Source organism: Hevea brasiliensis, chromosome 16 (genome assembly GCF_030052815.1).
Source record: "Hevea brasiliensis isolate MT/VB/25A 57/8 chromosome 16, ASM3005281v1, whole genome shotgun sequence".
Taxonomy (NCBI): Eukaryota; Viridiplantae; Streptophyta; class Magnoliopsida; order Malpighiales; family Euphorbiaceae; genus Hevea; species Hevea brasiliensis.
The window spans coordinates 39,743,184-39,760,396 of record NC_079508.1 but is presented as its reverse complement, the minus strand read 5'-3'; the positions used below and the strand labels follow the sequence as shown (position 1 = coordinate 39,760,396).

The 17,213-nt window shown below is 32.8% G+C and overlaps 2 protein-coding genes and 1 pseudogene across 2 annotated transcripts; all 3 read right to left on the bottom strand.

Annotated features, from left to right (window-relative positions):
- Nucleotides 1–7,060: 7,060 nt before the first annotated feature.
- LOC131174736 (probable mannitol dehydrogenase) lies at nt 7,061–8,768 on the bottom strand. The gene is made up of 5 exons (XM_058138591.1): nt 8,598–8,768; nt 8,345–8,458; nt 7,720–8,233; nt 7,476–7,629; nt 7,061–7,386 (listed from the first exon to the last, which is right to left on the bottom strand). The coding sequence occupies exons 1-5, from the start codon at nt 8,696–8,698 to the stop codon at nt 7,181–7,183; spliced, it is 1,089 nt and encodes a 362-aa protein (XP_057994574.1). The 5' UTR covers nt 8,699–8,768; the 3' UTR covers nt 7,061–7,180.
- Nucleotides 8,769–11,207: 2,439 nt separating this feature from the next.
- Nucleotides 11,208–16,550, bottom strand: LOC110671777 (SCY1-like protein 2 A; annotated as a pseudogene).
- On the bottom strand, nt 16,429–16,851 carry LOC131168908 (E3 ubiquitin-protein ligase SIRP1-like). Its single transcript, XM_058138367.1, has one exon. It carries the CDS (start codon nt 16,849–16,851, stop codon nt 16,429–16,431), a length of 423 nt encoding a protein of 140 aa, XP_057994350.1.
- Between the last annotated feature and the right edge of the window lie 362 nt (nt 16,852–17,213).

Below are 17,213 nucleotides of genomic sequence, written 5' to 3'. Positions count from 1 at the left end.
ATGCACCTGAGATGCCAGCATTAGCATATTATGAGAGTATGAGAATATTATTGATTTATGATTATTAGCAAAGTTATTTCTAAAATATTTTATTTTTCACAACATGAAATTTTATTTTATCTCAGTTATGTGAATTACATCAAATGATATTTATTCAACTGACATATGTTAGTATAGCAATTGGTACTATTAAGTACCAAAATCTTGTATATTCCCCCATTATTATTTATTTATCTACTCATTGAGTTGTTATACTCACCTGTTATATTTTTAATATTTTAGATTCTTTTTGGTGATCCTTCTATTAGTAGCCCTCATTTGTTAGCATTGTCCTTTCTTCCACGTCACCAGCTATAGAGTCTAGGGAAGGTAGGGCCAATATATTCCTTTTGTAAATTTTTATCATTTTGGATTACTGTATATATTATCTATGTGTTTAGGCTACTACCCCCCTAAAGTCTGTGTTTGTATTATTTTTTTGGTTCCCACAGAGGGAAAAAAAGCATGTATCTATGAAGATGATTTATCTATTTGGCATGGAGCCACTTTATGTGTATATGTATATATTCACATATTCTTCCAGGTTTTCTGCAGGTTTCATATGTCCAATTAGATATATTTTAGGATAAACTCTGTCAGTTTTTCCTTATCACATTTGCCTCTATAGGGTGGAAGGCAGGTGTGACAACATCTTTTTTCAAATTTCCTTTCTGAACTTTGGCCTGTGTGCCATTCTTCTTTTAAGGCTATTCTTTCATCATCTAACCTAATGTGCTCATTTGCTCATTCCATAATTTGCTTGTAGTCCACGGTCGAATTTTTTATTAAGGAATCCATAAATTTGTTATTTTGGATCCTTTTTTCTTTATTTTTTTACTTTGCAAGCTATTTTATGATTAAGGTTTCTATTTGGATAGCTTCTGCATTGAACCTAGATATATAGGCCCTACGAGATTTTCCTTCCATTTGTTGTATCTTCATGAGGTCAAATGATAGTTTTCTAGGTGGGATACAGCTTACAAATTTATGCTTGAATGAGCTTACTAGTTGTTCAAAGTTTTCTATGGAACCATCTATGAGCCTTTGATACCACTTCTAGGCTAGTCTTGCTAGCTTGATTGGAAAAAACATGCACAAAATAAAATTATTAACATTCCGTAAAAGCATTGTTGTACAAAATTTTGCCAAATAGCTCCTAAGGTTAGAAGTCTCATCATATTTTTCTAGAGCTGGTAATTTAAACTTTGGTGGGAAAACTTCTAATAATATTTCTTCACTTAATGATGAACCATCTCCCATTCCATATTCATCATCATGAGAATTCTTTTGGAACTTCTTGATTGCTTATGCAGTTTTCTGGCTGAGGGCACTTTTCTCAGAATCTGATTCATCATCATCCGAATACATTCTCTTTGCCTTGCCTTTGTTGGTTTCAGATTCACCTCTCTAATTGGTTTTTCAGATGGTATGGTGGTTACGGAAGGTGGAGGTGGCGGTATTATCATAGGTGTATCAAGGGTGCTACCCTTAATATTTTGTTCATATTCTTTCTTTAATGATTCCAACATAGCCTCAATTTCCTTGATTCTTCTAAACATAGACTCAGGATCAGAGAGGCCTCCTGGCTGGGTTCCATGGGCTGCTGCATTCTATTGCCATTGGCAGAGCGTCCATGTCTCCCAAGATTTTTAAAAGTATGTTTCCAGAGTTGGAACCTACATCAGCCATGAGATTGCTATGAATGAAATAAAAAAATTTTCCAAAAAAAATCACAAACAACATTCTAATGAGAAAAACAAGGAAAAAACAGCCGGTGTTTTTTTTTCACAGGCGGCACCAACTGATGTTTCCATGGATTTCTAGATACTGGATCTAGCCAGATCAAGGGTCTCTTGAAGATCAAAGAATAGGTGAGGCCCAATGGTGGTTGGCAACCACTCCGACTCTCAAATTAGTAATCGAATTATGGATTGAATTAGTATAATAGAAGTAAGAGTTTTATTTGCATACCTGTTCCTATAGCTTTACCTTGTTTAAATAGTGATTGACTGGGATAAAATCTTGGCCAAATCTTCACTAATTCCCCATTTAAGTTGTAATGGTCATCACTTCTAGATTGAGCTAGGAATTAGGTGAGGTTAACGCGTGATCAATGGCATGATAGATGGCGTGATACTCACTTGGTCCGATCTTAGAGGATGCTGATCTCTCCGTTTTGTCTGATCTTCAGATAACAAGTTAGAGCATCTTGAGAGATCTTCTTAAGCTCAGTTCCTTCAGGTGTTGGGTTGAGATCAAATGGGCGAGCTCCATCTAGTTTAGAGCTCAGGTGGGCGAGCTTTTGTTGAGTCGGTTTATTAGCCTTTTATATCAATTATAAAGGATAACATGTGGTAAATAATATTTTTACATAAATGAATTTGTAAAAAAAGTAATATAAATAATTTGTAAATATTGCATTTAATCACAAAAAGTCTTAATTTTTCAAAATCAAATTTTAAAGAAAACAATAATTTAAATAATAAATGTTAAAGTAGTATTATAAATAATAATGATAATAAAAAGAGAAATAAAAAAGAATTAACTAATAATTAGTATAAAAGAGAGTTATTTATGGAAAGTGACACATAACAAATTTTTCAAGGAAAGTGCCATGTGACATTCCCTTTATATATAATAGCTACTTATTGTAATGTTAAAGTGTAATAATTAAATAATTTATAACTTATATATAGATAATTAGGGAATTAATAACTTAATCATAATTTAAAGAAATTATATAATTAATTAATAAAAAATAGAGAGAATTTAATGAAATTACTTGAGACATATATATATAATTTAAAAAATTATTATTAACCAAAGTAATAATATTAATTATTTATTAATTATACTATAATAATATCAAAAAAAATAATGAAAATTAAATATTAATATAAATTTCTTGTTTACCATAACTATGAAAATAAAATTTTATTTCATTTTTTATAATTCATTATATATATATATAACTTTCAATATATAATTGAAAATATGTTATGGATGCATATTTGTGGGCAAGACTTGATCCACAAGAGAATCCAATCAATGGTGATAAGAATGGCAATGAATAAATTAGCATCAAAAGTGGATTCAGCAGCAGCAACTAATTAGCAGAAATAAATATCCTAATTAAAATATTACTCTAATTGTCATTATCTTATATTATGACCTTAAATTTTGGTCTCCAATAATAGAGAATTCCATATGAAATAATGTCATAATCTCTTTATAAAGAGATCTGATTATGAATGAAATATCAAGCAAAATTATCTCAATTGTTTTGTGAGATTTGAGATTCTCTCTTAACGAGTCTTTAGGTTTTGGGCTCCCTCCGACGAGTCCTATTTTTCTATCACCATAGGTCCATCAAGAGGGAGAAACCGCAATAAGGGAAAGGTTGTAGGTTCTAAAGAAAACTTTATAGTTCATCGCCCCGTGACTCGATCCTTGACTCTTGAATATAACAAATTGGTATCAAAGCCAAACATGGGTGATTCCAATGAACTGTGAGCCCTTATGTGCAAGATGTTAGAACAGAACACAACGAGAGTTGCCCAAGTAGAGGCGCAAGTTCAAGATTTAACTTGACAACTAAAAGAATTCATGTTAGTAATGGGCGAAACCAATGGAAAGGGAACAAAAATTGGAATCGGTAGCAGTTGCTCACATCTAAATACTACTACATGGCTGAAAGAAAGAATGAAGCTGTGACAGACTGGAAGTGCGGTGCCGAGGTATGCCAAGTTGGACTTTCCAACATATGATGGATCAGATGAGGCTCCATCATTGTGAGCAATTTTTTCTTAATCAAAAGACACCAAAAATAGATAAGGTGAACGTTGTAGCATTTAATGTGACGAGAGAGGCATAACTCTGGTTCCTCATATTAGAACAAGAAGAACCCCAACTATCATGGAATGTGTTTAAAGAATATTGCAATTTGAGATTCGAGCCTCTACTCAATAGCAATCCTTTGGGCGATTTGGCTAATCTAAAACAGACAGGGACGGTGGAAGAATACCAACGTCAGTTTCAGAGCCTCCTAGCTCATGCAACAACAGTTCGAGTAGATCAACAAGTTGGCTTATTTACTACAGGCCTAACAGATTCAATTTGAATTAATGTAGATATGTAAAATCCTTTAAGTTTGGTGGCAACTATGAACCTGGCAAGAGCTTTGGAAAAAAAAAAACAACGACTAGAAGAAAATTGGATAAATTTATGATCCAATACAAGAACAACACCTACTTCATCAATTCTATGCATAACCAATGCTGTTAGCACATTACAGAATTCTAGTTTAGGAAGTGTTTTGTCTCCCTTTATTAAAAGATTGAGTCATCTAGAGATGGCTAAGCAAAGAGCAAAAGGGCTATACTATAATTGTGATGAACCATATTCCTCCAGGCATCAATGTAAGAAGTTATTTTGACTGGAGATGGATGATTCAAAGGAAGCAATGAGGCAAAGGGACTGTGGGTGATTCATAGTCTTATCCTACTATTGAGCTTGAGGACAAGCTCTTTCTCCAAGAAATGAGTAATGTTATGCATGCATATTTGTGGGCAAGACTTGATCCACAAGAGAATCCAGTCAATGGTGATAAGAATGGCAATAAATAAATTAGCATCAAAAGTAGATTTGAAAGCAGCAACTAATTAGCAAAAATAAATATTCTAATTAAAATATTACTCTAATTGTCATTATCTTATATTATGACATTAAATGTTGGTTACCAATAATAGAGAATTTCATATGAAATTATGTAATAATCTCTTTATAAAGAGATCAAATTATGAATAAAATATCAAGTACAATTATCTCAATTGTTTGTGAGATTTGAGACTCTCTCTTAACCAGTCTTCAGGTTTTGGGCTCCCTCCGACGGGTCCTACTTTTCTATCACCATAAGTCCATCAAGAGGGAGAAACTACAACAAGGGAAAGGCTGTAGGTTCTGAAGAAGATTTCATAGTTCATTGCCTCGTGACTCAATCCTTAACTCGTGATTGTTATTTTCACGAGTCAAGGATCGAGTCACAGGGCGATGAACTACAAAATCTTCTTCAGAACCTGCAGCCTTTCCCTTGTTGCGATTTCTCCCTCTTGATGGACCTATGGTGATAGAAAAGTAAGACTCATCGGAGGGAGCCCAAAACCTCAAGACTCATTAAGAGAGAGTCTTAAACCTCACAAAACAATTGAGATAATTTTGTTCTGATTCCAATTTGTAATATTCATGAGTCAAGGATCAAGTCATAGGGCGATGAACTACGAAGTCTTCTTCAAAACTTGTAGCCTTTCCCTTATTGCAATTTCTCCCTCTTGATGGACCTATAGTGATAGAAAAGTAAGACTCGTCGGAGGGAGCCCAAAACCTTAAAACTCATTAAGAGAGAATCTCAAATCTCACAGAATAATTAAAATAATTTTGTTTGATATTTTATTCATAATCTGATCTCCTTATAAAAAGATTATTATATAATTTCATATGGAATTCTCTATTATTGGAAATCAACATTTAAGGTTATAATATAAGATAATGACAATTATAGTAATATTTTAATTAGGATATTTATTTTTACTAATTAGTTGTTGCTGGTGAATCCACTTTTGATGTCAATTTATTTATTGTCATTCTTATCACCGTCGACTGGATTCTCTTGTGGATCAAGTCTTACCCACAAATATGCATCCATAACAAAATATGTCTTTATTAAATGCGTACTAAAATAAGATAAATAAAAATAAAATAGCATTTAAGTAAATTAAAATTTATTAAATATATAAAAAGCAGAGAGAAGATAAAATATTTAACTCTATATGACTACTTTTATAGTATAATTTTAAATTATTTTATTAATTTTAAGATATATAATTCTTAAATTTTTGTAATTAAATGAAATGATTAAAAATTCAAGAATCATTAAATGAGAAATTTATAAAATTATTAAAAAATATCTAATATTTTTAATTAGTTGGGCATAAAAATTATGGTAACAACGGTGATAGTAAAAGATATTTAATGGCAACAATTACTTATATTAATTACTATAATTATTAAATATAATAATTTATATATGGTAAGTATCACGTGACAACATTAAAGTCTATAATGTCAGGTGGTAGTAGCAAGGGAAAATCTTCTTACCTTATAATACCACGTGACAGCATCAAAATTTAGAATGTCACATAGCAGTAGTAAGGAAAAACCTAATGCTTTATATATATATATATATATATATATATATATATATATATATATATATATATATATATATATATATATATATATATATATATATATATATATACATTTGTGATTTTTTCAATTCTGTATTCAATAATGAGGGATTTTTATTTTCAAACTCCAAAAAGTAAAAGTGGAGACAATTACAGAAACTAGGGAGCCTAGAGAGTTGATACACAATGCTGTTAAAAACTAGAAAATTAATTTGCTTGTTCTGGGTAATAAAGGTGGAGCTTAAAATGGCTAGTATTTGGTTCATTTTCTCCTTAATGAACCATATATATGATTAATTTCAGGAAAATCCATTAGGTAATCTATATGTTCAAACAAGATGATTGTACAAGTTTTGGTGTTGATTGATCTTTTTCTTGCAAAGTAACAGTTGTTGATGCATGGCTTTTCTAGGTAGTGTGAGAAACTGTTGCCTGAATAATGCCAAGTGCCCTGTTTTTGTTGTGAAGGAACCAAAATGAAAGAGAGCACTAACCCATATCAAGCATTGAACTTTTGTCCTGCTGAATCAATATTTTTCCTTGTATATATGTACTACCAAAGATATGTTATCATTATGAATTACTTGAAGTCATCAACGATTTGTTGTGCCTTGTTTTGCTATTTTTTTCTCTAGTGCTTGCTTTTTTATTTATCAGTTTACTAAACGTTGAATCAATATTTTTCATGTTGATAGAAGAGTTGATCTCTTAGACGTTTGCAATGCTTGTGCTTTGTTTAATTTTTAGAATTGAAATTAAAAAAAAAAAATTTGCTGTTCACTCAAATCCAATTTATTAAACATTGCTCCCCATGATATTATATTATGAGGGCATAGGCTACAAAATCCTCAAACATAACAATTACTTAAAAATTGAAATACATATATAAATTAAACTCAGTGGGTAGACTTGATTGTGTTGCCAATATCAATGACAAATCGATATCTAACATCGGCTTTCAATATGCGTTCCATGGCTGTGTTCGCATACTCAATTGGAATAACTTCAATGTCTGCTGTTATGTTGTGTTTGGCTGCAAAATTAATCATTTCTTGCGTTTCCTCCATTCCCCCAATGCCACTACCTCCCACCATCTTCCTTCCTGTCAATAGTAAATATATAGTTGAAATTGTTAATTAATTTTTATTTGAATTAAGAGTAAGAAGTAGACATATAGGAATGGACAATTACCCATTAACAAAGGAAAGGCTGCGAGCTCAAGTGGCTTCTCTGGAGCACCAACCAAAACCAGCTTCCCATTAGTCTTCAACAGCCCAATCAAAGGTAGTAGAGCGTGCATTGCAGACACTGTATCAATTATACCATCCATTGTGCCCATTGCAGCCTGTACCAATAAGATTTATCAACATCAGAAATTAAGTACACATGCACATAGGCAAACTTCTCTTGAGTATAAATTATAAATTATACGCACCTTCATTTGATCTTGGTCACGGCTAACCAAAAATGAATCAGCACCAAGATGCCCAAGGGCCTCCTGCTTCTTGCTAGGTGAGGTGCTAATCACAGTCACCTTAACCCCCATACCCTTGGCAAATTTCACTGCCATATGACCTAGCCCACCGAGGCCAACTACGCCCACATGCATGCCTGGCTTGTCAAGTCCATAATATTTCAAGGGGCTGTACACTGTGATTCCGGCACAAAGGAGAGGAGCAGTAGCATCAAGAGGCAAGGCATCTGGAATACGAACGATGAAGTGCTCATCGGCAACCATGATGTCAGAGTAGCCGCCGTAAGTGATGGTTCCGTCATAGTTCTTTGCACCATAGGTGAGTATCATTTCTGCGCAATAATTTTCAAGATTGCTTGTGCAGTTATGGCAGGAGCGGCATGATCCCACAATGCAGCCCACACCAACTTTATCTCCCACCCTGAATTTTTCCACTTTGCTGCCAACCTCTCTCACCACTCCCACAATCTCATGCCTGCATTACAAATTCACCAGAAATGATCATTGTTTATATTGGTTTATGGGTTCCAACACTTAAGTTTACACCGTTAAACATTTTAATTGCTAAGGTGATCAGAATACGTACCCAGGGACAAGAGGGTAAGTGGAAGTGCCCCATTCATTCTTGACCATGTGAAGGTCTGAGTGGCACATTCCACAGTAAAGAACCTTAAAACAAACGTCTTTCTCTCCTGTTGCCCTGCACAAACATGTCATTTATGGATAATTAGGAATAACTGGGTTATCGAATTTGTTCTTAGACATTCAAGAAAAAGAAGATTTGTTGATTTAAAAAGAGACACAAGAAAGATTTATGGAATTATAAGAAGAAAAAGAACCTCCGGGAGAAGTTGAAGGGAGAAAGTACACCAGATTCGTCTCTTGCAGCCCATCCAAATGCCTGTTTGGGATGCTCTTCCTCTGGCAATTTGGCTGCCATTTTTCTTCGTATGAAATTTAGATGGAAAATGCAATAGATTTGTAGATGAGTCGAAAGTAGATAGCTTGAATGCTAGCTTCTGGTGATGGGTTAGGGGGGTACGTGCCCATCAATATATAGAGTAGTTGGAAGTTGAAAGAATCTTGGTTGGGCGGAGTGATGACGTATTAGGTGAGCTTTCCTCTTTGGGCCTTACGTATCAGCTGACCGAAGAGCGAGCCGCAAGACGAGAAAGCAGTCCAAAAAACAGAAAACGCGGTGCTCAAGAAGTTTATTTATTTATTTATTATTTTAGCAGCCGTCACGGAAATAAGGCTGCTAATTTTAACTAAATTACAGCCTCTTTAGTAATTTTAACTAAATTAATAGAGTGTTATGTTATTCTGAGCATCAAGTAATCAAATATGTAATAAATTATATTATTTATTTTATTATTTTAAAAATATTGAATATAATAAAATAATAATTATATTTCATAATAAATTAGATTTCATAAAAAAGTAATACGACCTCGTTTGGAAAGATTTTATATTTTCGTCAAGTTATTATTATCTTTTTTTTTTATATATTTTCAATAAATAATTGTTTCTCTCATAATCTTATGCTTTGAGTTCTATAAAAAGATTTGAAGATCATTGATTAAGAGACATTTTATTAATTATTAACACATTCTTTAATGCTCAAAATTGAATATCTAGAATAACAAATATATAGATTTTATTATATATTTTATATTTTAATTTAAAAAAATCGAGTTTAAAGCTATGTAATTTAAAGAAAATATATATTTTATATTTATATTTTATATATATATAATTTCTATTAAAGATTTAAGAAATCTATTGTTTAAAGCTGTGTAATTGAAGTAAGAAAGCTCATAAACAAGTATGCAATTGTACCCAAGCCATTGGTGCTCATTATTCATTAATCATCTCAAAAAAATAGAATTTCTTTATACTAGGCAAAGTTGCTGGGTTTTGTTGAGGAAATTAACTCTGCAATTATGCTGGTGGACTAGAGAAACTTAGTGAGTTTGCCTAATTACTAATATACCCTTGTAAAAATATGAAATTCCAGGGGCCCAAATGCTCCCCCTCCCTAGTGTAGGCCTGTTACTGTATGCAGTATTTATTATTATTATTATTATTGATAGGTACGCCGCTGTATTGTTTTATAAATTTTAATTTACATAGTGCGGTATGTTCCTCTGCGAAATTAGCGAGTCCAATCATTTTGTGTCTTTTCTTTTGCATAAAAGATTTAAAGAGTTGTCCAATCACTTGATAGGATTTCATTTAAAATCAGCTACTTCAATTATTGTCTGTTTGTAATGGTAATTTATTTCATATTTGATATTCAAGGGAGCCCACACATATATATTAAAAGTATTTTTAAGTTTAATTTAATTTATTTTTAAATTTTTTATTTAAATTAATTTAAAAATTTGAAACTCAATTTAATTTAAAAATTAAAAAAATTAAGTTTTTATTTTTAAATTTAAATCAAATAAAACTTTTTAAATTTAAATAAAAAATAAAAAAAAAATTACATATAAATTTTAACTTTTTATTAAATTAAAATTCTGCGTTAATTTTAAAGATAAATTAAAAATTATCAATTAATTTAGACAAAAAGTTAAAAGGAAAAAAATTGAACATTTTGCCTTAAAAAATAGAATTTCTTTATACTCTGGAGAGGCAAAGTCGCTGGGTTTTGTTGGGGTAATTAACTCTGCAATTATGCTGGTGGAGCAAAGAAACTTAATGAGTTTGTCAAATTACTAATATACCCTTGTAAAAATATGGAATTCTCGGGGCCCAAATGCTTCCCAACTCTCCCCCCCCCCTAGGCCTGTTACTGTATGGAGTATTTATTATTATTATTATTATTATTTTGATAGGTACGCAGTCTGTTCAATAATTGTTTTAGAAATTTTAATTTACGTAGTGCTGTATGTTCCTCTGCGAAATTAGCGAGTTATTTCTTAAAGAGTTGTCCAATCACTTTAAAGGCCTATCTCTTATCATCCTCATCTTCTAAATTATTTTGATAGGATTTCATTTAAAATCAACTAATTCTATTATGCTTTGTTGGTTATGATAACTTATTTCGTATTTGATATTAAAGAGAGTCCATACATATATAGTATTGCTTAAAATTTAATTTCACAATAAGTTTGATTTAATTTATTTTTAATTTTTTTTATCTAAACTAATTTAAAAGTTTGAAAATCAATTTAATTCAAAAATCAAGAAAATTATATTTTTATTTTAAATTTAAATCAAATTAAAAATTTTAAATTTAAATAAAAAATCAAAAAATTTACTTATAAGCTTTAACTTTTTACTAAATTAAATTTAAATTAAATTTCTGCGTTAATTTAAAAAAAATTAAATTAAGTTTAAATTAAAAATTATCAATTAGTTTAGATAAAAAGTTCAAGGAAAAATTTAACATTTTGCCTTGAGAAAAGTAATTTGATATTATGAAGTTTTATATAAGCTAGAAATTATTATTTGAATAAAGAAATATTTCATTTTTCATTTTATTATTTCTAAACCAGTTGCTGGATTTGAAAAATACATTTCCAGCAAAACCTATTTTCAAACATCAAAAAGCCTAACGTAATATAATTTTTTTTTTTAAAAAAAGATGAAAAAAAAAAAAAAAGAAAAGAGTCAGTCAGAATAAGCTACATGCTCACGAAAATCCCTCGACACACCATGCCATTCACTATGGCCATCGACAATTTCTCGCCCCAAATGAACTTAGAATCCATCGTTTTTAACATAAAATCCAACTGCTTCACGGCATAGAATGGCTCATGGCTACTTGAACATCTCCTTTCTTTCTTTACCCCTCCTTTCATGTGGTAGAGGCAATCCAGTCCATTACAGCAAGTCCAAAAGGGATGGCTGTTCCGACTGTGGTTTGGAATGGGTAGATCTTGAAGTAGAAGTGGCCCCTCTTCCTATTCCTCTTCCTCTGCCCACAGCAGTTTATGGTGGCGGAGCAAGTTTAGGTGCAAGCTGCTCGTTTTTGCTGGAACCAAATATAGATCCAAGATCTGTTGATTTCTTATCATTATATGGACCCAAAGTAGACATTCCTTGATTTTGTTTCATGAAACTAATTGAAGTCTGAGGATTATAACCACTACTCAAACTACAAGCACTCATTGTAGAAATCCCTTGGTTTGATTTCAACAGCTCAGATGAACTTTGGCTGCTGAAGGCCCAGCTATTATTTCAATTAGCTTGGAAGTTCATATTGTTGGGCATGCTCGAATTCAAGCTGGTACTGTAATTGTTTCCCATTGATCCCAACGAACCATTATTAGAAGTTCCAGATGCACTGGAAGAACCACTAGGTCTTGGAGGCCAATTAGCAAAAGGATCTAGATCATCAAAACTTGAAGAACATGATGCTCCCGTGTTCAATTGCTTATCAGCATCACGTAACTGAGGGGTTACACTTGAAGATGCCCGAGGAGGCCATTCCATGTCAACTGGAGGGCATGATGCAGTTGTTTGCTGACCAGGTACAGCATAGATCAAGGAAGATTCTGATTGCAAAGAAGTTAATTGACTTGGCTGATTACTCAAAACAGAGGTAGTATACAATGGCTTGCTTGTAGAAGGCTGGTTTCAAGTGGTAGGTCCTTTTGTGACAGGAACCCAATCCTCATCCCATGAAGAGCTACTTTTTGAAGCCGGAGGAACAGTTCCACTTGTTTTACTCAAGGCCTGAGACTGAAGCCCATTGGGAAAAGGAGCCGTCTTTACCTCTGGAACTCCAGAATCAGTAGCTGTAACTCCTCTTTTTTCTCTATTATCCTATAATAAGCTCAAACCATTATAAAAATTAATAAAATAAAAAGGATAATGTCATTAGTATATGCAAATAGACATAAAGATATTACTAACATTTAACAAGAAAATCAAAAAATGATAAAAATGGCGATTTAACTTGCAGGTGGATATCAGTAGAGAGGAAAGAAGTTTTCGAATTCATGGTAAAAAAAAAAAATTATATTTATTGTTTTACCTGGGGATATCCTTTACAAAGAGCATATATTTGCCAAACTGCTGAACATTTAATTGTTGGGAAGTGAGAAGAAGGATAAGTAGAGGAAGGACATACTCTGCCACAAATTCTACTCCATACTGACAAGAATTAAGCAAAAGGACAATGACTCAGATTCTTGTACGCATAACCAATGAAAGGAAACTAATACTCATGTCAGGAAACGCTATTACCTGCTTAGAAATTGAATTTGCAACTTCAGGGGGTACACATAAGGGTAGGAGCACTACAGTCAACAGCTGTACAACATTGAATTGTTTGCAAGATTTCCAGAACAGCATGTTTATCGAGTGTGTGAACAAGATCCCCAAAGCATAACAGAGCATTGACTCTTACCTGACAATATATTCAATTCACCCAAAAAGCATGGATGCATCACAAATCTCTCACAGGTACAACTTTTCTCTTTAGGTGTTCACATGAACAGACCCACTCGTTAGAATCAGCTACATTAGCAGAAAGATCAAAACAAAATAATTGAATATGAATGATAAATAAATACAGAAACAAGCATACCACAGCAATGGTTCTTTTTAGTGCTAATCCATGGACACGAGGCAAAATTGAAAGTTTCACTAGCTGCAAGGAATAAAATATAATTGAGACACAGAGAGATATAATATGGACTTTGGAAACCCATACCTGGTAAAGCACGCCGAGAAGAAGAAAATATCCATTGCTTAGCAATGTCATTCTTTTTCCTTCTCTCTTACAGTGCTGCAATATACACATAACAGCTAATAAAGGAATATGACACCCATAATTGTGCAAATTCTAGAATGAAATGACAAAGCCTGCCTGCCTACCTCCCATCAACATATTTTATTATGCCAGTTTATACAGTTTTTTATTTTTTAAGACAAAAAAAAATATTATTAATCTGCACCAAGGTGCAAAGGGATACAAGCTCAAAAATAAGGCAGGCTTACACACATGAAAAGGAACCTGCTTAATCAGAAACAATATGTTCATTAAAAAATATCTGTTCCAAAGACCAAAAAAAAAAAAAAACACCTTGCTTCCTTCTATGGAGACTGTCAGTGATTAAGATCCTCTATGAGATGCTTCACAGAAAAAAGCTACTTTAGATGGATTCTTATATTTCAAATGCGTCTCCATGAAAAATTAAGCTTTCCATCAGGATTGAAAGCCTCACTTACCTTATGAGTGGAGGGCTTAAAATAAAACCATTCTGTTTTTTCATTGTCCACCTAACAGTATCCTCCCTGATCCACTAACTTTTCATAATATCCACAACTGGAAAAACTAGAGAAGAAATAAAGCTCCCAATATTGTATTCAGTTAAGACTGGCATCCTGGGATATATTCCTGTTTATAACAATCGTGCAAAAACTGTTCAAGTTCTCCTAATAGCGAGCAAAAAAATTATTGGATTTGAATTTAAAAGTGGGATCAATATGATGAATATCATTGCAGAAAACAAAATATAGAGCTGAGCCCCCATCTCAAAGAAAATCGACACCTAGTTTGGACATCCATCTATTAAACTTCTCAGTGACAACCTTCCTCCACAAATAGCTTTCATAGCCTTGACAGGTCAGACATTTTTAATGTGCCAAACAGCCAAACGATCGCATGTGAATTAACATGTCAAAGGATCACACATGAATTAATATGTCAAGCACCATGAACAAGAATCAGTTTGAAGAATTGCATACTATTTGCTATAGTATGCATATGTGAAATCTATATGAAGGAAAAGCCTAGGCAAACATTGAACTTTTGTTATTAAGATGCCAAAAATGATTGCTGCTCAATTTGATAATGATCAGTGACATTGCTTCCTGGGCCTGACTAAAAGTCCCTTAGAAATGATGCAAAACGGATCTTGTTCTATCTTTGAGGCTTGATAAGAGATTCTCTAAAAAATACAATTAAGAGTTTGAAATACTATAAAAAAATCCATTCTTATTAATCATCGATTATGATGCCTTTTTCTTTGCAATCTCGAATAATGTCTTTTAGGCGTTTTTATTTGTTGCTATTCAAATTGGATTATATCACTTTGCTCCTTCCATCATTTTTCTTATTCTCTTTCTCTCTCTCTCCTTTGATATTTTAAGATGTTCCTTATATGCCATGAAACACTTTTAATCAACTTACAGAAACTACTAAAATCTACCATCTTCACTGGGGAAAAAAGAAAGCATATTGACAATACTTTAAAAAAAAAAAGTCATATAAAAAAAAAAACAATAATGCAATTGAAATGAACAACAGATTGAATAGATCCCCAATAAAAATATTTGTTACATTTTAGAAATTAAATAAAAGAATTTTTCATTTCCGCTTTATGGCATCAATTTTCACTTAAAGTTTCTGGACTATGACTGTCAATCACCATGTAATTGTGATATTAGGACACTGCTGCAAATTTTTACTTAAAGTTTCTGGATTATGACTGTCAATCACCATGTAATTGTGATATTAGGACACTGCTGCAAATTTTCTCCAGCTTCCAAGGCAAGGATGAAAGCAACCAATATATGAAAATGAAAATATGCATTCACATACATGAATAGAATATGTTGTCTGCATAAACACATGCAGGCACACAAATCCATACAAATGGCAATCACCTGAACATCGAGTTGCTTAGCAAGAGACGAAGATTTTTTCAGGACTTCCTCTTGTATGCGCAGATCAGTATCATCATAAGCTCGAACGAGCAACGGCAGGACATGGAATATTAAGTTCTCCTGAGTAGTCTACAACAATTAGAGATGGCACAACATCAGTATTGAGTATGATTCATGGTGGCAAAAATATTTGTAAATGCTATAAAGGAGGGGAGAGGCAGAAAGTCAGACACTGAAGGAAAAGGGCTTTTACAAAGAAAATTTTGTAATCCGTGATTCAGCTAAGAAACTCCCATATAGAATAAGAGAAAATAAATCCATAAGCCAGCCATGTTCATTGATACATGTCAACATAATATTGACATTAATTAAGCTTGCTCCTTTAGAAGGTGAATTTTAGAGACTAAATTTTCATAAGTTGACATGATTATAAAATTTTAGCACCAAAGCCCTAGGAGCCTAAAAACCCTTTTTAGTTTGAAAAATAAAAATTACAGGGACAATGTCCTGCAAATAAAGATCCTAGGGAAGAGATATTATAACCAACATTTTCGCAATAAGCTGATCTCGAGACTCATGTCTACAATCTTATAGCAGCAAGGCCAAAATTTTTAAACATCAGGAAAGGCAGAAAGCAAAGTTTTTAAATATCAGGAATTTATATTAGTAATTGAAGTCATCAACAAAAGCATAAATGCAATCAGCAATAACTAACTTCCCAATCACATTCAAGACTAACTATGCGCAGAAGCATACATCATCTTTAAATTACAATCAAATCCAAGAATAACTGAGGCATGCTCTTGCAATCACACTTATTAACTACATATATTACTAATCTATTGCAATCACCATAATTGATGAACTTTGACAACATACTAATCCCTTTTATTAATGAAGAGATTGTCTTTGACAAATCAAAAAATATGATATTGGTCACATAATTAAGTCAATTGCATCTCTGCAAATAATCAATTATCATTTATAAGTAATTAATCAATTACAAGTAATCATTACCATCCAATTCACTTATCCAGCGATCGATCAACACAATCGACAAAGAGGGCATGTCTTAGTCTTACTCTTACTCTTCTTCAGCCGCTCCATGATGCAGTTGCCATGGTAGACATGAGAACATGGCAACTGCCTAGCTTCCGACCCTATCGACAAATGGCCCAAGCAAATCGAGCACACCAAACCCGATTCTTCGATTCTGATCACCTCGAGCTTTTCAAAGAGTTGGGCACTGGCGGGCTGTGTATTTGGACCATCTTCATCAGTAGCTAATTCCACCATCGCCAAAGCATCTTCCTCGTTGCCCATCAAAACCAGTAGCGGTAAGCGTAAAGCAGGGGAGGACTCTTGGGAACCTGATAGTCGCCCCATGAAACCCTTAAGCTCGTCACCCAAGAAAGACTCAAATTTTTCGTTATCCCCGAAGAGAAGAGTAGAGAATAACTGAGACATTTTCGAAAGCAGTACGAAGAAGAAGAAGGAGAAGTAGAAAGAAAAGGAAGATGACTTGCTTGACAGATTGTGTGAAAGAGAATAGTGCGAAGAACAAGAAGAAGCGGAAGAAGATGAAGAAGAGAGTAATTTAGTAGATTTCGTATCCTACAAGGATATGGACTTGCACTGTTAACCCTAACCGTCAACGGTATAAAATAGAACTAGTTGTCTCCCGCCTTATAAGTCGGTTCCTGGACGCCTAATCTACCTTTGAACTCTCGAGTGAAAAAATAAAATAAATAAAAAATTACATATATATATATATATATATATATATATATATATATATATATATATATTTCTTTGCCATTGAAAAGATT